This window comes from Triturus cristatus, chromosome 7 (assembly GCF_964204655.1).
Source record: "Triturus cristatus chromosome 7, aTriCri1.1, whole genome shotgun sequence".
NCBI lineage: Eukaryota > Metazoa > Chordata > Amphibia > Caudata > Salamandridae > Triturus > Triturus cristatus.
In genome coordinates this window covers 1,759,143,863-1,759,165,976 of record NC_140590.1, presented here as the reverse complement: position 1 = coordinate 1,759,165,976, position 22,114 = coordinate 1,759,143,863, and the positions used below count along the sequence as shown (strand labels likewise).

The 22,114-nt window shown below is 45.7% G+C and overlaps 1 protein-coding gene across 3 annotated transcripts in view; it reads right to left on the bottom strand.

The window, feature by feature from the left end:
* LOC146813013 (C-type lectin domain family 2 member B-like) overlaps nt 1-22,114 on the bottom strand; it is a 77,126-nt gene that overhangs the window by 30,486 nt on the left and 24,526 nt on the right. For 2 of the 3 annotated variants that reach the window (XM_085620035.1, XM_085620036.1), the window contains exons 2-4: nt 18,018-18,113; nt 14,373-14,605; nt 12,895-12,998 (exon numbers count right to left, since the gene is read on the bottom strand). In XM_085620035.1, coding sequence (XP_085476161.1) covers nt 12,895-12,998; nt 14,373-14,605; nt 18,018-18,113 — 433 coding nt within the window. Of the gene's footprint in view, nt 1-12,894; nt 12,999-14,372; nt 14,606-18,017; nt 18,114-22,114 lie in introns of those variants that run through there. The other variant, XM_085620034.1, reaches the window with a different exon arrangement.

Genomic DNA, 22,114 nt, shown 5'->3' with positions numbered 1-22,114 from the left:
GTTAAGTGAGAGCTCGTCAAGTTGAGATTCTGAGGAGGTGAAGGGGCAGATGGTTATGGGTTGGGTGCGGGGTAAGGTTGGGAGGAGGCGTTAATAATGAGTGAAGGAATAATTTGAAGGTCAGATGGATCCTGCAGTGGGATTGTCAATTTGGTAGGAGCGATAGCCTGAGCGATGCTGATGGGGGAGGAAGTATGCTGATTGAGCAATCTAGAAGGCGTATGGATCGTCTTGTCAGGGAGTAACAAAACGGGTATATTTGTTGTCAGAGTATTGTTAGGCGATGAGGTGATGTCAGGCGGGCTAGTTGGGAGTGATTCGGGAAGCAGAGGTGGGATTGCGGGAATAGGATCTGGAGGGAGGACTTCATGGATGTGGCTGTGAAGGGATCTGGTGTGTGGGCAGGAACGTCGACTTAAGGAGAGGGACTCAGACCGGAATGAGAGTGAGGAGTCGGGGGTAGTGGTGGGCAGAGATGGAGAGTGGGGGCATGGATTATCACACAAGAAAGAGCTGGATGAGGCCAATGTAGTAGAGGGTGTACAAAGGGTTGCAGGGTTGATGTCAGGCACGTTGGGGTGTCTTTGGATAGTGGTTGGGTTCTTCTTGTTCACAGCTCTTTTTATGATAGGGAAAATATCGTCCAGTACTGCTAAATTCACATTAAAGGATTGAATTAGGAGGATGCCATTGTTGTAGAGAGATGTGGTAGTGACTGACCGCATAAGGGTGAATGGGATATTGATAGTCTAAGCCCATGGGGTGTTTTCCTGGATTTGGAAATATGGAGTAGGGAGTTCTCTACTGTGCACGTGTTTTAGTGTATACGTTTTGTGACTGCATTCCGCTCGCAAAACGTTTACACATACCACTGAGATTCAGTATGAGGAAGAGACACCCTAAACACATCCCTTCCTAATCCCGAGTCACAAACCCAATTTGCGATTTGGTAACAGGTTACCGAATCGCAAACAGGGCTTTGTACATTACAATAATACCATGTGCGACCCCCAAAAAACTTTGTACAGCTGGCCCCTGGTCCTGTGTTTTAGGGTTGAACATTGTTACTAGCGGTTATATTCCATATAGGTACTATAATATATGCCTCGGTAAACTCGTTACCCTTCACCTATATTCTCTCCCTACATTACACTTGTCACGGTTTACAGGGACTGATCTTTTACCTAGATATTACACTGCACTCAGAACGCAGGTTTTCATAAGTTCAAAATCTCATACATTATGCATGGGGGTTCTCGGAAGCACAGCAGGACAGCCATCTCCTGTATAAAATCTATGTATAAAGTTCATTCCGACGTCATCCTTAGGCCGACACAGTAATACAGCAAGGTAGGACCCCTGGGGAGACCTACGGTTATATATATATCACATCTTGCTAAGATAGCTAGAGGAGACCGAGACTTTCCGGCCGACACACTGACCAGAGATGCTGAGGTTGCTGCATGCAGGCGCTCCAGCTCCCAGTGGTCTAACATCCATTGCGGGGTGTCCAACTCTAGACCAGGATGGGGTCCCACACTCTCACTTAAGGTAATGGGGTTGACTAGATCCTAGAGGAATTTCTTGGCTTAACACCTACACCCATGCTAGGTACATTTAGGTACATCTAGATAGGGAAGCATCGTAGTAGTACACATCTTTTATCATGTGTTTATTTACTCAAATGTATTCATGATTTTAGTAAGATGGTAGAACTATACCATCCTTTTACTTTCATAGTACTGTTAATCATTCATATCTTATACTGTCTAACGGTTGTTGCAGCACATCTATTCTACACCAGAACAACTGTTCAATAAATGATTATTGAAAACGCCCAGCTTGTTTCAATCAGTGCATCTCTCGGAGACAAACTAAGTAAGCACGGGTGACCGAGCAAAATTGTTATGGTTATTTTTAATTGTTATTTGTAGAGCGCATTATCACCTTCAGGTCTCTAAGCGCTATCAGAGAGATCCTTTCCCTTGCATGTGGGGGAGTGTGGAAGTTTAGATTACGGCCTAGGCCTCCGCAAAGAGTACTGTTTTCAGTTTCTTCCTGAACGGGAGAAGGGTGTATTCCTTGCATACCTTCTCTAGCAGGTTGTTCCATATATGTGGGATGGATGAAGAGAATGCTCTTCCTCCTTTCGAGGAGAAGTTGAAACGGGGGCAAGCCAGAAGGCTGGCATCAGAGGACCGTAGCACCCTGCTGGGAATATATTTGGCTAAGCGGTCTTTGATATTGCTAGGGACTTGGCCATAGATGGCCTTATGTGCGATGCAGAGGCCCTTGAACTTTGTTCTCTGTCTAACCGGGAGCCAGTGCAACTGTCTAAGGAGAGGTGATGCATGGGCTCGCCTGGGCACTCTAAAGATTAGTCTAGCAGCATCATTCATGATAACCTGTAATCTGGCCAGCAGAGTACCCGGGAGGCCGATATACAAGGAGTTACCGTAGTCGAGGCATGATAGTATCAAAGCAGACACTGCCATCCTGAGTGTATTGAAGGTGAGAAGGGGGGTAAGCTTGCGCAGCTGTCTCAGCATGCCTGTACATATTCCCACCACTGTTGATACCTGCTGGGTCATGGAGAGTTTGGCATCAATTTTGATGCCCAGGCTTTTTACTGCCACGGCCGACTCCGGGCATGTGCCGAGTTCTTGTGGCCAAAAAAGTTCCCTCCAAAGGTTGGAGTCTGAGGTGACGGCCAGTACTTCAGTTTTATCAGGATTGATTTTGAGGGAGTTGGCCGTCATCCAGTTAACAGTGAATTTCAGGATGTTTTGAAATCTTGTGTGGGCGGTCGGGGCATTATCTATCTGAATGATGATTTGAGTGTCATCGGTGTAGTTGTAGATTTGACACTCCATTTGGTTCAGTGCCGCTATCAGGGGCTGAAGGTAGGCATTGAAAAGGAGGGGTGATAGTGCCAAGCCCTGCGGTACCCCGCACAAGAGTAGTCCTAGGTCGGACACATGGTCGTTCAGCTGTATTCTCTGGGAGCGGTCTTTGAGGAAGGAGGTCCGCCATACAAGGGCCGTGCCCTGGATGCCCAGCTCCAAAATCTGCGACATTAATTGGTCATGATTGACCGTGTCAAATGTCGCGGATAGGTCCAGTAAAACCAGGGCACATGGCTTTTTCTTATCGCCCCTTATTCTAAATTCGTCTAGTACAGACAGCATCACCAATTCTGTGCTGTGATGCGCCCTGAACCCTGCCTGGTTGAATTGTAGGAGGTGGTTGGCTTCTATATGGTTGGACAAGGATTTTAGCACGAGCTGTTACAGCACTTTTGCCAGGAAAGAGAGTTGGGAGATCGGCCTAAACATTTTTAGGTTTTTTGTGCTGGCCCCAGGTTTTTTCAGAAGTGGCATGACACGTGCTTCCATAAAGTTGGAGGAAACATGTCCTGTTACAAAGGATTGATTCAGGAGTGAGAGGACCTCGTTTCCTATCCCTGGTAGGGCTACCTTGAAGATCCTGGGTGGGCAGGGGTCTGCAGGCGACCCTGACTTCACCCGTCCTATTAGCTGAGACAGGGAGTCATGCGTAGGAGTAGGAAAGGTGGTGATTGTCGAAGATGGGGGGCGGTGGTGTTGGCGCCAAGATGCACGGGAGCTTGGGGGTGGAGTGGATTTCCGTTAGTAAGTCCTTCACTTTCATTGCGAAAAAAGACTGGAAGTTGTTACAGTCTTCCGAGGAGAAGGAGGGTTTCTGCTCCCTGACTTGTCTCAGCTCTTTCAAGATCCGAAACGTCTCTTTTTGGGTGTTGTCCACATTTGTAAATTGGCTTCGTAGAATTCTGCTTTCCTAGAGTGAATTGCCTTTTTGTAGGTTGCAAACGTAGCATTATATTCTGACCGGGCACCTGGGTCATAGGCTTTCCGCCAGGCTCTCTCGCATTGGCGGAGGGTTTGTTTCAGGTTTTTTAGAGCATCATTGAAGCAGGGGGCCCCCTTACCTTTGTCCACAATTCTTACCCTGCATGTTGGGGCTACCCTGTCAATAGCATTCTGTAACCTTGCCGTTAGGGCAGCACTTCCTAAATCAAGATTTCCCTGTATAAGCGTGGAAGTAGCTAATTCCTGTAGAGTAGTAACCAGGTCGTCGGCACTCATTTTATTCCAGCTCCGCAGCACTTTCCAATCTGAGGGTGGGCTGGCTGCTTGCTTAGGTAGTGGGAACCGGCCGCTAAGTATAAAGTGGTCAGACCAGGGGCAGGGGTTAATAGGAATGGGACAAGTGGAGGGGAGGGATGACCAGACCGAGTGTGTGGCCTTTGTCGTGAGTGGGCCCGTTTACTAGTTGCTGGAGTTCTAGGAAGGTCAGTGCCTCATCTAACTGTTTGGCCTGGCTGTCTTTGGGGGTCTGGTCCCAGTGCAGGTTGAAGTCCTCCATCACCACCACATGTTGTTAGCGAGAGCGGAAGTCGTTGACTAGTTCTGTGAAACGTTCAATGAACCTAGGTGGCATTCGTGGCGGACGATAGAATACCAGGATGACTAGGCATGCTGTCTTGGAGTGGAACTTGGCCTCCAACACCTCACCCCCCTCAATGCTTTCAGCGCAGAGAGTCTCTGCCTTTAGTTGACAGTTGTACAGGATCGTCACTCTGCCCCCTCTAGAACTACCAGGTCGATTGTGGCATACTGCCGCATAGTTTGGGGGCATGGCGGCTGCTAAGTCTGGGTATGAGGATTCTTCGAGCCAAGTTTCTGTAATACCTAAGATGTCCAGGGTGTCATCTTGAAGGAGCGAGAATACCTCAAGATTGTGTTTCTGCAGTGAGCGTGTGTTAAGGGTAGCGATCCTGAGTCCCTGTGGGCTATCGGTCCGCACCGGCCTCTGATAGTGTGTAGTGTGATTTAGGCTCTAAGTGTCCATATGAGTTCTCAGTAGCCCTTCAGACCTTAGTGTGGTGGCTACGTTATTATTGCGTTGAGCCGTACCTTGGTTTAGGAGCTAGAGTTCCTTTATGGAGTATAGGAGGCAAGATCCAGGGGTCCTGGCCCCTGGTCCCGGTCGGGCGCAGACAGGCCTGCTGCGCGCCCGCTGCGCGCTTGCTCCATCTTCGCTATTAAGCGTGTAACTCCTCCCACCCAACACTCAGCCCTGCTGTACAGCGGCTGGCTCTCCTGAAGTCACTAGACCATCACAAAATCGGAAGTGCTCCAAAGCGGAAGTGAGGGAGAGCTAGGAGTGAGGCAAACTCAGTGCAGCGTTCATGTGCAAAGGTACAATTTAAAAGTGGTTAAAAGCTTTCAATTCATACAGTTTAAAAAAAAAAAAAAAAGCACCGTTTTTTGCAGGCGCAGCAGCGCTAAGAACAGACCACCACAGGCACTTGGTGGAACTCTCTGACTCAGCGCGCTTGTTCCTTCCTCGCTATTAAGCGTGTGACTCCTCCTACCCAACACTCAGCCCTGCTGTGCAGCGGCTGGCTCTCCTGAAGACACTAGGCCGTCACAAAATCGGAAGTGCTCCAAAGCGGAAGTGAGGGGGAGCTAGGAGTGAGGCGAACTCAGTGCAGCGTTCATGTGCAAAGGTACAATTTAAAAGTGGTTAAAAGCTTTCAATTCATACAGTTTAAAAAAAAAACAAAAAAAAGCAGCGTTTTTTGCAGGTGCAGCAGCGCTAAGAACAGACCACCACAGGCACTTGGTGGAACTCTCTGACTCAGCGCGCTTGTTCCTTCCTCGCTATCAAGCGAAAGGTAGTACATTTTTTCTACGGTCCTGAGGGATCTGGGTTGTCATGTTCTGAGGTTGGCAGAAACTTATCTCTCCTTGATAAGAGGAGATTATAGTGGCACTGTGAGCTAGCTGATACAGAAAGTCCAGTATACCCGGTGGGGGTGATCAGAGTTCATCTGACACCAATTGTACAGTGTATGTTGTCTAAACACGCAGATCCTGCATATTTTCTATAGGAACTACACAACATGGTGCTGCTGACGTTGGTTGGGTACTTATCTAACAGTAGAATCTGAGTAGTTCAGTCGTGCTATTCTCAAAAATCCCTATTCACAAAACACCAGAGACGTCTGAGTAGACAAACATCCTATTTATTGGCTGTAGGTTAATCAAGTTTGAAGGACACAAAGTTCCTAAAATTGTGCAAACACTTTATCTTAAACTTTCTGGAATAATTCTTTGTCTCTAAAACAATGACTGAAGACGCAGATAACGTGGGAGGAGTTGTGCAAAACTTGCACCTCACAGATGATGAAGACAATGCAAATGCAATTCCGATTGCAGAGAATTTTAGAAACACAGTCACCTTGAAACTGCTTGCCCATGGTGTAACAGCCAGGGGTGGCATAGTAGCTTTTGTGATTGAGGCACACAAATCTTATAGAACAAAGGTATTTTACTCGTGGGCTATATTACAAGCAGCAAATGCAAGAACAAAAACATTTCACTTCTACACAGAAGGTGATGCACCAGCGGACTATTATCCATTTGAGGACATAGAGGTTCCGCTTATGTACCAGGAACACTTATACTGGTTTAAAGGTTCCCCACCCCATATAAGAAGAAGAGTAAGACTCGGTCCGCTCGAAGAGAAGGAGCGACATGGCCAATATTGGCAACTTATACACCACATCCTGACATTGAAACAATGCCAGGACCAGACTTACTCATATTTCGCAAAGAATTAATAATGTTTTACAGAAACATGACGCAATACGTCATGAGGATATTTACAGTCCAGCCATCAATGGCAACAACAAATACAGCTCAAGTTCAAAACACAACAACTAAAATTACATCACAAACGTTACATGATGTAATGGGTAAAATGCCCACAAAACGTGAACAAATGACATTCTGGACAGCTCAGAAAATAAAACCGCTAGAAGCAGTATTCCCAAATACTAGTCCTTATGAAAAACACAGAATGCCAACAATCTGCTTGCCCATGGGGATCACACAATAACTAGAGGACTGTACCTCGTGGGGTACAGTTTTCACTGCCATATATACCAGATCTCATGGTATCCCGTCTGACCCCTCTACTGCAAATGCCATGGGCACCCCTCGTTGAATATGCTAGGGACTTATAAGGAGGTAAAGCTTTTGCCAATTTGGATTACCAAGTTGAACATGACAGTTTTAGAAGAGAGCACAGACATTGGGGTCTGGACAGCAGAGTCATTACCATGAGCATATTTGAGCAAAAAGTGGGGGTGACCATACAAAAAGGGGCACTTACCTACAATAATTTATTGCATAGGGCATTATTTACTATTGCAAATACATTAGGTTATTATTTAACCTACATTAATTTCCTGGGATCCTTGGTCGTTACGCGACTCTCGCTTGCCACCTGTTACTATAGCGCCGGGACACCTCTTTGGAGGTAGCTGTTCACGCTCTATAAATGGCTGTATTATTATTATTGTTATTAGCAATAGTACCAGACATGTTAAGACAAATACAAAATGAGTACGGAGCAGATGCTGCTCTGAACTTAGGGATGAAGTTACTAGGTTACTATGCCCAGGTATCAACTATAATATTAGCAAATATTAAAGGGGAAGCAGTATCAGTGGCAATCCATCAGCGCCTAAGGGAGTTCGGTCCTTTAGAACAGGAGCATGAACTGCCAAAAATAATTGAAACTGCGTATGCAGAGTTAGGCAGGAACATGTTTGGGTGGGTAAGCATTAAAACCATAACTCATGGGGAGCTCCGAGAAGGAGACTTTCAAGCAGACAGCTACTTCTTCTAAAAAGAAGTGGGACAATAACAAAAAACTAAATATTAACCTCTTCGGTGCTCAGGACGGCCCGCGGCCGTCTGACGTCACGGTGGGCATGTGCTGAGGATGGCCGGGGGCCGCCCGAAACACACCCACTCATTAATTCTCCCACAGAGCAGGAAAATGTGTGCAGCGCCGAAGGGGTTAAAGAAAACAGATCTCAATCTAGAGGTAGATCTCCTACACAGGACCCCTTTGAAAGGAGGTATAACCTTAGGAATAGGGATAACATTAGGAAACCTGACAGGTATCAGGGTACTGATACACGTTCCTTTTGTTCCTTTCAGAGTTCATCGAAAAACTCAGAGAGAGAAGGACGGTCGTACAGACAAGAAGAGCGTACCAATTCTAGAGACAAGCAGAACGCTCAAGATTATACTTCTAAAAAAGAATATAAGGCCAAGCCAAAACCACAGATCAAAAAGAAGAAGGCTGCAGGTCTAAAGATCAGACATGCCCAGAATTCTGAGGACTCGACTACTGAACGGGGAATGGGCTCTGACGATGCTAGACAGTGTGGCAGAAGTAACAATAGCTCACCAAAACCTGATGGAATTTCTGGTGACAGCGGACTTGAATGATAATATCACGGTGGAAACACCTGATACTAAGGTAAGTGTCCCCCATAAATTGTAGGAAATAACACTTCAGATGGAGGGGGACAAAGGTAGGACAGTTAGAGGTCTCTTTTGGGAGAACCTGACATTTGGCAATGACATTTTGTTAGCTGAACAAGATTGGCCACCGGCATTCATCATGGATTGCCCTAGGGGAGAAACGTTAATTTTACCAGCATTTTCCGACCACGTTCCAAAACATTTAAAATATACATATGCACAGGAGTGGGCAGTAGCCAATGCTCCAGCATTATACAAAAACCATGTTGGATGGGATGAGGATTCAACCCACCACATTATTCCACTAAAAAACACTCCAACTGCACAAAGGCAGTATCCTATAAAGCAAGAAGCTAAACAACAGGTCAGGAGGATCTTAGATCAACTTGAATATCAAGGGGTGATTGAAAATTGCACCAGTCAAATTAATAACCCTTTGTTTCCAATATCAAAAGCAGACAATTCATATTGTTTAGTTTTAGATTACAGACATTTAAACATTTGCAGTTCAGAATGCACACAGTGCAGCATTAATGAATAACATTGTGCGGAAGAAATACAAAACACAATAGATATCTCAAATGGATTCTTTTGCCAAAATATAGCACCTGAGAACAGATACTTGACAGGATTCTCAGCACTAGGGTCTCAGCAGCAATTTTGTCGGTATCCCCAGGGGTATAAGAACAGCCCGGGGTTGTTTTCAGCCAGAGTAACTGAATTACTTCAAAATCTGGATGAAGAGGCATTGTCCTCTGTGGATGATATTTATTTAACAGACGATGACCTGGAGGAACACTTGAACAGAGTGAATACCATCATTTTGGGATTTGCCTCTGAGGGTTACAAATTGAACTTTAAAAAAATCGAAAATAGCCCACCGGAAATGGCCTTCTCCAAGGATATGAGCTTTCAAGTGAAGGAAAAAGCCTAACAGCCAACTTCTTAGAAAAGTGTGCGCTGCTCCAACCTTCGAAATCATTAAAAAACATACAACCAATACTAGGATTCCTTAATTTTGGCAGAACATACATTTTGGATTACACAGAAAGAGTTAAACCTTTCTACGATTTAATAAAACCTGACTTTTCAGTTAGACAATGGATACAGGAACACACAAATACACTTCGTGCCTTATAAGCTGTCATGATAGCTTCCAAACACTTACAGACAAGCGTAAACGTACGCAACCTGGTGATCAGAATAGTTGGGGGTCAATCAGGGTACACCTATTTAACATATAATGAAGGTGAAAAAGTACCAATAGCATATAAATCTCACTGGTACACAAATGCTGAGATGTGTTTCGCACTACAGAAAAAATTCTAACAGCAGTACAGACTGCTGTAGTCAGAGAAAGGGCCCTTGCTCAAAGGAAACGTATAATAGTCTTGACCCCAGTTCCAGCTTTAGAGGCTGCAACAAAGGCAAGCGTTGCCATGCAAAAGCCTTACATCCAAGATGGATAAAATGGGCTAATTCTCTCACTGCAACAGATGTAGAATACAGGTACAACCCAAATTTAAAAACGCAAGCATTTCTGCAATACGAACAAGAACATCCTCTACCAAATGAAATGATGCCTCTAGATCAGTAAGAATACATTATTTATACTGATGGATCTGTGAAACCGGCCATAGGGAGTAAACAGCAATATAGCGTTGTGTGTGCTATCGTTAAAGGACGGATGCAGGATGGAAAATTTCATCCAAATTGCACAAAAACACAGTCTCTTGGAGACTGCACGGCTTAGCTGGCAGAACTAAAAGCACTAATACTGCCACTGGTAAATATGGATCGAGAATTCCCCACATGGTGTGTGATTTCTTTTACTGTGTACAGTCATAGAATGATCCTGCTAATCTGCCTGAGCTTCAAGGGTGCAGCATCCACTTGGGATTTCTAAGCCATATCAGATGTCAAAGTAACACCAAGCTAGATACACACGTGTACACTCATGTGGCATACCTCCCAACATTATTCTTCCTCTATAACTTCTAGGTTGCTTAAACAACATATATTTCATTTTTTAGGTGTTAATCTTGAGACCCCAAGCATTGCAGAATTCCTCAAAAAGAAGCAGCAAATGCTGCAGGGCCCCTGGTGTCTTAGAAATTAACAAGGTATTATCCGCAAATAATAATATTGGCATTTTGATACCTGCCATTATAGGGGCATCAGTGGTACTGAGGGACAAAAAAAATAAAAAATGTCATTGAGAAATAATGAATATAAATAACGCAAGGGCTAAAACGCAACCTTGCCAAACACCACGACCTATAGGGAAGCGCTCAGTAATGTCACCTTGGGTACTCCATTGTAACTGTGCAAAATTAGCTTCACTGAGGTGTATCACAAGATTTAAAAAGACCGGTGGCATGCCCATAGCCAAAAGGATACCCCATATTTTTTTATGTGGAACTCAGTTAAAAGCTTACTTTAGATCCACAAAAGCCACATACATAGAACCCTTTCCAATTTCCACAACCTTCAAATACAAGAGTAAAAAGTGAAAGACCTGGTCCAAGGTGTTAGTTTTGTTCAGAAATCCAGCTTGGAAAGGGGAAAGCATATTATTGTTGGAAATCGAAATCTGAATTTTAGCCAGAAGTAAATGTGCAAAGATTATACGCCATCCATTAGGCTAATTGGCCGATAATTCAGTGCATAGGCCCGATCACCCTTTTTAGGTCTCCCCTAAGCAGAGCTTGCACTCTCTCTTTGAGACATGCTGTATTCTGGTATGGACTTGAAGCTCCTCCCATTTTCTGCCCATTTTTTCAGTAGGCTCCTGTTACTGTCCTTTCAAAATGGTTGTTTTTAATTTGTGAATAGGCTTAGTAGTCCCTCCTTAGTACCGCCTTTTCTCCTTTTGTAACCGCTCATGAGGACTGGCCCTCTTACATGTGTTGTTACTTTGTATGCTTTATTTAAAGTCTGTGAGCACTATTTTATTAAAGGCTTTCTCCTCGCTGCTGTTGCAGGCACGACAAGCTCTCCTGCTTCACCCTGCACACATAGCGAGGCACGCCTCTATCTTTAACAACGGCGGCAGCACTTTTCTTTTCTATGGCGCGGCTCGCCAAACTCTATTTGTCAATATTATATACTTTTAGTAGGCAGTGTGGCACAGCGGCGAGCTGCGCTGCTTACGAAAAACGTACAATATTGGAAAAAAGAGTTTGGCGAGCCACGCATTTCTTTTCTTCTGCGCGACTCACCAAACTCTAATTTTTCAATACAGTACGTTTTTTGTAAGTAGTGCAGGACACCGCCTAACAACATATTGAAAAAATAGAGCAATCTACTTTTTATGATTGACAGACAAAGAGACTTTAGGACACAGAACAGAACATGACCGCTGCCCTGTATGTATTCCCAGTGAAACTCTGAACATATGGGTGGTACTTACTGGGACAGGAGAGAGAGGGGGGAAGCATTTACTATTTTACCCCTGCATTGCTGGATTCCATCATCTTTTATGGTCCAGGGCATTAAGTTTCCCAGATTTATTCGACAAAACTAGTTCAATGCTTTAAAATTCACTGTGCCATACATATATAACTATACCTTTTGAGGCCTTACTTGGGTCACCACAGTTTAGACCCAGCCATATGCAAATCAGTCTTGGTGAGCAAAAGAACTATGGATTTAACCAAGATATCTTGAATGGGGGTGAATGTTTGATTTGCTCTGCATTCCATCCATCATCTGTGTGTCTTTTGCATTCTCGCCCTAACTGCACTGGGTATACCCAGACGTGGGTCCCGGGCTCACTGTGCCAACTGGATTCAAACTAGCCTGGCTGATCAAGGATGATGCCCCGAAACCGGTCCCAGGATGCTTGTTTCCGGTCTAGGGAGGACCTGGCTTGGCAGTTCGGGCTGAACTGTTCCCATGAGGCACAGGGTCAAGAGTGATTTGTATATGGCTGGGTCTAAACTGGTGTGCCATGGTGAGCATAAGAACAATGGATTTTACGCAGATCTCTTGACTGGGGGTGAATGTTTGATTTGCTCTGCATTCAATCCATTATCTGTGTGTCTTTTGCTTTCTTGCCCTAAGTGCACCGGGTATGCCCAGACGTAGGTCCCAGGCTTACTGTGCTACTGGATTCAAGCTAGCCTGCCTGATGAAGCCTAAAGCCCCAAAATCGATCCCAGGATGCTTGTTTCGGTCCCAGGAGGACCTGACTTGCCAGTTCAGGCTGGACTGTTCCAATGAGGCACAGCATCAAGACTGATATGCATATGGCTGGCTCTAAACTGGGGTGGTATGGTGAGCAAAAGAATGATGGATTTAACCCAGATCTCTTGATTGAGGGTGAATGTTTGATTTGCTCTGCATTCCGTCCATCATTTGTGTGTCTTTCAATACTACATTACTGACATGATTTCGATGCATTGAACACACAAAACGTAGGTGTCAATAGTGAGAAGATCATATTTATCTAAAAATGGTGGCAATGAAATATACTTGATGCTGTTGCACACTAATTATAACTTACAGCTTCTTAAATTCACTGCCATTTGTCCATTTCCATGTGTCATCTGGGGCCTTCCTTAAGCCAATCCAGTAATCGAATTGCCCTTTGAGACGCACAATGAAACCCTGAAAGCGAAAATGTGAAAGGTAAGTTTATGTTCAAAATATAATGTGAAATCAAATGCTAGAGTTAGAAATTGGGTTACTGGTTAACTAGGGCGTGAGCCCGGGTCAAGCAGCAACCACAATATTAGTCAGTGTAAGGCTCAAGCAAACTCCAAATAAACAGGTGCTCAACCTCTTGGTATGTTGGCACAGAGCAGTCAGGCTTAACTTAGAAATAAAGTGTAAGGTAAACAGTAAAACAGTGTAAACACCACACAAAAAGATCCCACACCAGCTTTAAAAATAGAGCTTAATTTAATGAATAAAACAAGACAACAATGACAAAAATCCAATCAGTAGGCCGGAGTTAGGAATTTTTCAAGAATAAACTGCAATATTGCGCCTAAAACATAAAGCACCAACCGCCGCCATCTGATCGCGCTGGACCTGATCGAAGTCAAAAGTTCAAGCCGACCACGATTGACTGTGGGTCGGATACAGTCCCAGATTAGTCCTGCTGGTGGTTTACCTTCTCAGGTTTTGTGCCAAGAGTCTCGTTTACGCTGGAGAGGGTCCAGAAGTGCACTGAAGTGGGGGTGGCTGAGGTCCTTCTTTTATACACTGGTGCCCTGGTTCTGGAAGGTGGGAGAAGCTTCTAGACAGTGTCTTTGAAATGCATGGTATTCCCTACCTCACATGCCCTGCATGCAAGTTGACTGAAGTGACAACGCAGGGTCATTAAGCGCTTTGTGTGGGAACAAGAAACAGCCTAATCAAGTGTAAGTGAGGCTGGGCCAAGCTCCTCCCTCCCATCCTGCCAGTAATGGGAGAGTGGGCACCTAGTAGCTTAAAAGGTTGCATGTCGGAACTACGAATTCCCTAACCACGCCTGCCTTAACGCAGCAGTCGTAATAACGACAGTGTCTTAACCACGCATACCTTTACCATGCATGCCTTTACAACGAATTTAATTGTAATGGCACAATTGGTAAAATCGTATGTGTGGTTAAGATTATGCCCTAACAGCAGCCCTGAGTCCTAAAACCCAGCCACCTGCCCTGGGTTCTACCCAGACCCCAGCACTAAAAATAGCCCAACACCCTGCCATAACTCCTAAAAACAAATCCCACTCCAACACTAAAAACACCCCAGCCCCACTCTGCCCTGAGCCCTAAACGCCCCCCCGTGCCCTAAATCCTTGACCTCTTATTTTAAAAACGTCCCAGCCCCATGCCCTGAGAACTAATCATATGAACGCAGTATCTGTGCCTCCCTCTCCTCAGGGAAGGCCACAGTGGGAAATAGAGCAGCTTCAGCAGGCATAGGGAAACAAGAAGGTTGACAATTCAGCATTTGGAAGATAACAGAGGTTCACAGCAGACAGTGTGCTCTTACCAGTTCCTTCCGGGTGTCAATCATCGCCAGGGAGGAGTTCAATACAGCGCACGAGTCCTTGGCCACCGTCCAGTTTCCTTCAGCTTCAGAAAAGTAGTAACACTTGTTCTGGTACCAGATCGAGTCATCGCCACAAGGGGGCGGCACTTTACTGTCCTTTCCGTTCTTTGCCACGCTGCTTTGTACACAGTCGGTCAGGATGTGCTGAGCAGAGTTTTGCTTTGTGTGTAGAACTGTTAAAGCAGAAACTGAATTATAAATCAGGGATACAACTAGAATTATTTATGATAAGAAGCACATGATACAATGATCACTGCTAATGAGTGTGTGACCTGTGCAAAGACAGGTGCTTGAACGGTCTGGAAGGAAGTGAGCCTTGCACCTCAGAGAGAGCAGGCTACTACTGTGTGAACCCCAGAAACCAGGTCTCTCCAGACACAAGGGCAGGCTGCTACTGTGTGACACCCCAGAAACAAGGTCTCTCGCCAGACACAAGGGCAGACTGCTACTGTGTGACACCCCAGAAACAAGGTCTCTCGCCAGACACAAGGGCAGGCTGCTACTATGTGACACCCCAGAAACAAGGTCTCTCGCCAGACACAAGTGCAGGCTGCTACTGTGTGACACCCAGAAACAAGGTCTCCCTCCAGAAACAAGGGCAGGCTGCTACTGTGTGACACCCAGAAACAAGGTCTCTCTCAGAGACAACGGCAGGCTGCTACTGTGTGACACCCAGAAACAAGGTCTCTCTCAGAGACAACGGCAGGCTGCTACTGTGTGACACCCAGAAACAAGGTCTCTCTCAGGACACAGAGGTGGGCCACTTTTGTGTGACACTCCAGAAACAAGGTCTCCCTACAGACACAAGGGCAGGCTTTTCCCGGGTCATAGTCGAAACATAATGGCAGGCTGCTACTGGTCACACTCAGGATAGAAGGACCGGCTGCTGCTGTGTGACACTCCTGAAGCAAGGCCTCTCTCAGGGCACAAGGGCAGACTGCTTCAGTGAGACACCCCAGAAAGTAGGTCTCTCTCAGGACACAAGGGCAGGCTGCTTCTGAGTTGCCGTCAGCACAAATCATATCACTGCCGCTGGGTCACACCAACAAGGCCTTGCGGCATCTGAGTGACTCTCAGGGCATGAAGTCACTGCTTGTAGGACACACTCAGGACAAGCGAGCATGCTGTTCTTAAGGTTAACACTCTGGACACAACGACAGGCTACTCACGGGTTGCACTTGGGAAATAAGGACAGGCTGCCCTCTAGTCACACTTAGGACACAAAGAGAGGCTGCTTCCGAGTCATACTCAGGAGCAGCCTGCCCTTGTGTCCCGAGTGTGACCCGAGAGCAGCCTGCCCTTGTGTCCTGAGTGTGACACAGGAGCAGCCTGCCCTTGTGTCCCGAGTGTGACTGGGGAACAGCCTGCCTTTGTGTCCTGAGTCTGACCCGGGAGCAGCCTGCCCTTGTTTCCAGAGTGTGACCGGGGAGCAGCCTGCCCTTGTGTCCCGAGTCTGACCCGGGAGCAGCCTGCTCTTGTGTCCCGAGTATGACCAGGGAGCAGCCTGCACTTGAGTCGCGAGTCTGTCCCGGGAGCAGCCTGCCCATGTGTCGCGAGTCTGACCCAGGAGCAGCCTGCCCTTGTGTCCCAAGTCTGACCCGGGAGCAGCCTGCCCTTGTGTCCCGAGTCTGACCCAGGAGCAGCCTGCCCTTGTGTCCCGAGTATGACCCAGGAGCAGCCTGCCCTTGTGTCCCGAGTATGAACCGGGAGCATCCTGCCCATGTGTCGCGAGTCTGACCTAGGAGCAGCCTGCCCTTGTGTCCTGAGTGTGACCCGGGAGCAGCCTGCCCTTGTGTCGCGAGTGTGACTGTGGAACAGTCGGCCCCTTGTGTCCCGAGTCTGACCCAGGAGCAGCCTGCCCTTTTGTCCTGAGTGTGACCCGAAAGCAGCCTGCCCCTGAGTCCCGAGTCTGACCCGGGAGCAGCCTGACCTTGTGTCCAGAGTCTGACCGGGGAGCAGCCTGCCCTTGTGTCCTGAGTGTGACCCGGGAGCAGCCTGCCCTTGTGTCCAGAGTGTGACTGGGGAACAGCCTGCCCTTGTGTCTCGAGTCTGGCCCAGGAGCAGCCTACCCTTGTGTCCTGAGTGTGACCCGGGAGCAGCCTGCCCTTGTGTCGCGAGTGTGACTGTGGAACAGTCGGCCCCTTGTGTCCCGAGTCTGACCCAGGAGCAGCCTGCCCTTGTGTCCTGAGTGTGACCCGGGAGCAGCCTGCCCCTGTGTCCCGAGTCTGACCCGGGAGCAGCCTGACCTTGTGTCCAGAGTCTGACCGGGGAGCAGCCTGCCCTTGTGTCCTGAGTGTGACCCGGGAGCAGCCTGCCCTTGTGTCCAGAGTGTGACTGGGGAACAGCCTGCCCTTGTGTCTCGAGTCTGGCCCAGGAGCAGCCTACCCTTGTGTCCTGAGTGTGACCCGGGAGCAGCCTGCCCTTGTGTCCCGAGTCTGACCCGGGAGCAGCCTGCCCTTGTGTCCTGAGTGTGACCCGGGAGCAGCCTGCCCTTGTGTCGCGAGTGTGACTGTGGAACAGTCGGCCCCTTGTGTCCCGAGTCTGACCCAGGAGCAGCCTGCACTTGTGTCGCGAGTCTGCCCCGGGAGCAGCCTGACCATGTGTCGCGAGTGTAACAAGTTTTTGTTTCTACAGAAAACGTATCCAACAGGAGAAAAGATTCCACTTAGTAGTTACTAACTTTTGTAAGCAGCCTTGAGTTACTAAAGAGAAACGTGTGAGCAGGTTAATTTATAGTTAACATGGAAGTGTGTGTGCACCAAGTATTAACCTAACTAAACTTGCTTCAGAAACAGCTTTACATTATAGGTACTTCAAAAAGAATAAGACAAACTGCCTAGAATAGGGATCTGAAACAAAAGCAGTGTACATAAATGTAAGATGTCTGTAAAGCTCCTATTCAATGGGTGACAAGTTTATTTAGATTCCTTATAAAGAATTCTTGTCAAGTCTCATTTTCTACAGTTTCGCCTACTATACACTTCCTTGTTGCAATTAACAGCAGCAGGGTATGGCCTGACTCCACTGAAAGAAAAGTGCTAGCTTTGAACGAAATCGCTTGATAAAAAACCCAGCATATAACATGTAAATGCCCAGACTTACTTGTACTATGGGAAAACATTAAGTGCTTGATACCCTACATATCGGTGTTGAACTGTAGAGTTCTATAATAACAATCTGCATTAAAGGTGAACGTAACAGACATATTACTATGGAATCGAATCTCTCTGGAATAGTGTTTTAGGAGAAATATTAAACTACTGACTTGTAACACATTCTTATGCTTTTGTAATGTAATTTGATGTTAATTACTTTAAAGTATACCACACTGATGGGAAAAAAAATTGGGAAAGCTTCTATGGAAAAGTATTTCACATTATGCACTTCACTGATAATTTTATAATGTTTTACTATTATGGGGTCATGATTAACAGTCTATTTCAGATGCTGTTATTTATTAAATCTTTTAGGTTAACAGGTGATTAAGTTTAATCTATTTTAACATTTTTATTGTTATGTCAAATTTGATGGACTGCATTGTAAATGAATATATAATCTATACAATAAGCTATTACTACAACTCACCTCCAAGGGCCGCTGACAAGGCAATGATTAAGACAAGCAAAAATGCCAAAATAACCGCCAGGAGAATTCCCAATCTCTTTAGTGGGTGTTTCTGACCTAAAGAAAAGAACAACACTCAGTGGTTGATAAAACAACAAGATTGCAGACCAGCATCAGCATCTGGAAATCCCTCCATGTTTAAGACTGTAGTTCCCTATTCGGCTCTGTGACTCTAAAGGAGATCACTTGAACCCCACCTCAGGATGCTGGGAAGCTGAGCAGTGCAGGTCTGGCCAAAAAGGGACCAACATAATCCAAAGTAGGCAAGGGACACGGGAGTGCAGCCTATTGTTCTTACCTGGGCCCAGTGTAAGAAACAAAGCTCATTTCACGTCTGTGCTACATATAAATGACCTGTCTTGATCTGTGCCCCTGCTGACCACGAGCAAAGACTGTTCCTATATGCAATATGGATTCCAACAGTCTCAAATTAACATTTCAACTATGTTTAGCTGCTATTTCGTGTTTCTACGACTGTCCTAATGTTACCAAGCATGGCAATTCTTGTTTTGTATTGGCCCTTGCAAAAAAAGTATTGTTTGGGAGGCTGCTGGGCAATTGTCAATCTAAAAATAATCGACTACAAGCAAACGTTTTTTTGGTCTAAAAAAATCACACATTGCCATAATACTCCCTGGCACAGGAATTACTTTGTGTGTGGATGTGCTCCTTATGAAAGGGCAGCATGCCGTAACTCACAGTGAAGTCAGCCAATACCTAAAGTGGTGTGACACATCGTCCCTCGATGTATGATCAAGTGTTTTGAAGAAAAATGACACAACCACAGACAAATGGACAAAGTGTGGCTAAAACCCACTCTAAGTAAATATGTCATACACATAATTTAGTAAATTCAAAAGATCTTGGCTAACACAGACCTAAAAAGCCAATGGCTGCTAGCCTCTTGCCTTTAAGGGGGAAAAAAGCAGAAAAAAATGAAAGAAAGACATTAAAAAAGCTATTGGCTTTGCCAATGTGTCTTAGCCATGTTGTACACCAGCACGGCTGCTATTCAGCTTGGCTAAAAGTTAGTGGCGCAGAGGAGAGTGGCGGAGACTGGCACATGGTGGAATGGCGTAGAGTGGACGGATGTAGAGTGCATTGGCATAGAGTGTTGCAGAGTTCAGTGGCACAGAGTGCAGCGGCATAGAATTCAGTGGCATACAATGCAGCGTCATAGAATGCAGTGGCATAGTTTAGAGTGTTGCATAGTAGAGTGCAGTGGCATGGAGTGCAGTGGCATAGAGTGCAGTGGCATAGAGTGCAGTGGCATAGAGTGCAGTAGTGTGAGTGATGCAGAGTAGAGTGGCGTAGACTGCGCTGGCGTAGGCTGCAGTAGTGCACAGTAGAGTGGCGTAGACTTCAGTGGCATTGAGTGCAGTGCTGCAGAGTAGAGTATTACGGTGTTGAGTAGAGTGGTGTTGAGTAGAGTGGTGTGGAGTAGAGTGGCACGGAGTACAGTGGTGCAGAGTAGAGTGGAATGGTGTAGAGTGCAGTGACAGCATGCGTTGGCATAGGGTGCAGCGGCGTAGAGAAGACGGGTGCATAGTAGAGCGCAGTGGCCTAAAGTGGAGTATAGTAGAGTGGAGTGGAGTGGCGTAGAGAAGAGGGGACCGGTGTAGAGTGCACTGGTATTGCAGAGTATAATGGTGCAGAGTGCAGCCGCATAGAATTCAGTGGCGTGCAATGCAGCGTTGTAGAGTACAGCAGAGCAGAGTAGAGTGGCATAGAGTGCAGTGGTATTCAGAGTGGTGAGTCAGATGGCGTAGAGTGCAGTGGCATAAAGTGGTCTAGAGTAGAGTATAGAGGCATGGAGGGCCGTAGAGTGGGGTGCTGCAGAGTGCAGTGGTATAGAGAGCAGTGATGCAGAGGAGAGTGCATTGGCTTAGAGTGCAGTAGTGCAGAGTGGTGTGGTGTAGAGTTCAGTGGCGGAGACTGCAGTGTTGCAGAGTAGAGTGTCAGAGTACAAGTGGTGTAGAATGCAGTGGCATGAAGTAGTATGGCATAGAGAGTAGTGGCATAGAGTACAGTGGTGCAGAGTACAGTGCCGTGGTGTAGAGTAATGTGGCGTGGAGTGCAGTGACATAGAGTGGATTTGTACAGGGTGGTGTAGAGTGCCCTGGTGTAGAGTAGAGTGGTGAAGAGTTAAATGCATAGTGTAAAGTGGTGTAGAGTGCAGTGGCATAGAGTGGAGTGGTAGAGTGTAATGGCGAAAACTAGAGTGGTGTAGAGTGTAATGGCCTAGAGTAAAGTGGTTTAGAGTGAGTGTTTCAGAGTAGATTAGAGGGACACAGTCGATTGGTAGAGTGCAGGGGCATTGATAGGAGTGGTAGAGAGTAGAGTGCATTGGCGTAGAGTGTACTGGCATAGAGTGCAGTCGCTTAGAGTGCACTGTAGCAGAGTGGCGTAGAGTGGAGTGACCTAGACTGGAGTGATGTAGAATGCAGTGGCAAAGAGTGCAGTGGTGCAGAGTAGAGTGGCATAGAGGGGAGTGGGGGAGAGTGGAGTAGAGTGCAGTGGCATGGAGTGGTGTAAAGTTAAGTGTGTAAAGTGGAGTGGTGCAGAGTAGAATGCTGTGGCGTGGAGTGGTGCAGAGTACAGTAAAGTGGCATACCGTGGAGTATGCATGGCCTGGTATCATACTGCCATTACAGACTATATATTTTCAATTGAAATTACCATTACATTTACACAGATATACAGTTTTACTAACAAAACTATATCATATTAAAGTATTTGTTTCGCAACATACTTCATAATTAAAAAAATTCTGATATATTCTGAAATGCTTTCAGTTTATTTAAATGTTGTGTGCTAGAAAAGAACGCTTTCCTAACCCTAGTATCCAGCAAGATCGTCACTTAAATCCTCTAACTTTGAAGTCAGAGAAAGAAAAGTAAACACCAAACTCCCTCGGAAGACAGGGCCTGGCATTGACCTCTGTCTTTGAATGAACAGAAAATGTGACAAGATAAGAACAAGATTTACAGGCCTTTTTACAGAAAGGAGCACTTGTGGAAGAATACAAGGAGAGGTAGTGCGAAAAGGCTTTCCTCCTTTGGAGAGACGAACTGAAGCTAGACAGCCTAACGCAAATAAAGCCAGCAAATAGAAAGCCATAAAATGTGAGTTACAAACCACAAAGCCAATGGTATGAAACGGGAAGAATGCATTCTAGGGGAAACTTTCTGAATATCTCCAAGATGTCTTTAGCTGTCTTTTAGGCTTTGACCTAAAAACAGAAGGAAGGAAGGAAGGAAGCAGGAAAAAAGAAAGCAGACAAGCTAAAAAGAAGACAAGAAATAAGGAAGGCAGGAAAGAAGGCAAGAAGGACGAAAGTAGGAAGGTAAGAAAGAAGGCATTAAAGCAAAAGAAAAAAAAGAAGAGAAGGAAATAGAAACCAAATAGAGAAAGAAAGGGAAGGAAAAAGGCAGGGAAAAGGGTAAGAAATAAGGAAAGCATGAAAGGAGGGATGAAAGCAAGAAAAACAATGAAAGCAGGAAAGAAGGTATGAAAGAAAAAGTAAAGCAAGAAAGAAGGAATGAAAGAAAAAGTAAAGCAAGAAAGAAGGAATGAAACCAAAGAAAAAGGAGAGAGAGCAAGAAAGAAGGAAAAAAGGGTTGAAAGTAGAGGAAAAGAAAGAAAATAAAGAAGTAATGAAAAAAGGGAAGGAAAGGAGGATAGAATGAAAGAAAAACAGGAAATGAAACAAAAAAGAAAGAAACAAGAAAGAAACAAAGAAAGAAAGAAAGAACGAAAAATTGTTACAAGTGCTGCAAGTTAAACATGATAAAGGCTGATTTCCTTCCTAGGCAAAGTTTATTAAAGAATCACTGGTGAAATGGAGTCCAGAATAAAGGAATTATGAAGATTTTCTGCTTATGAATTTACGTGTATTACATTCAAGCTTTTGATAACTTGATACAGAACAGTTCCAAATTGATTCTCTCAAAGCAATAACTTAAAAACAAAAATATTGGCACAGAAGGGAACTAGCTTCTGTGTGGATGTGCTCCTTGTGAAAGAGCAAAATGCAGTCACCCAAAGATCTTTGTCAG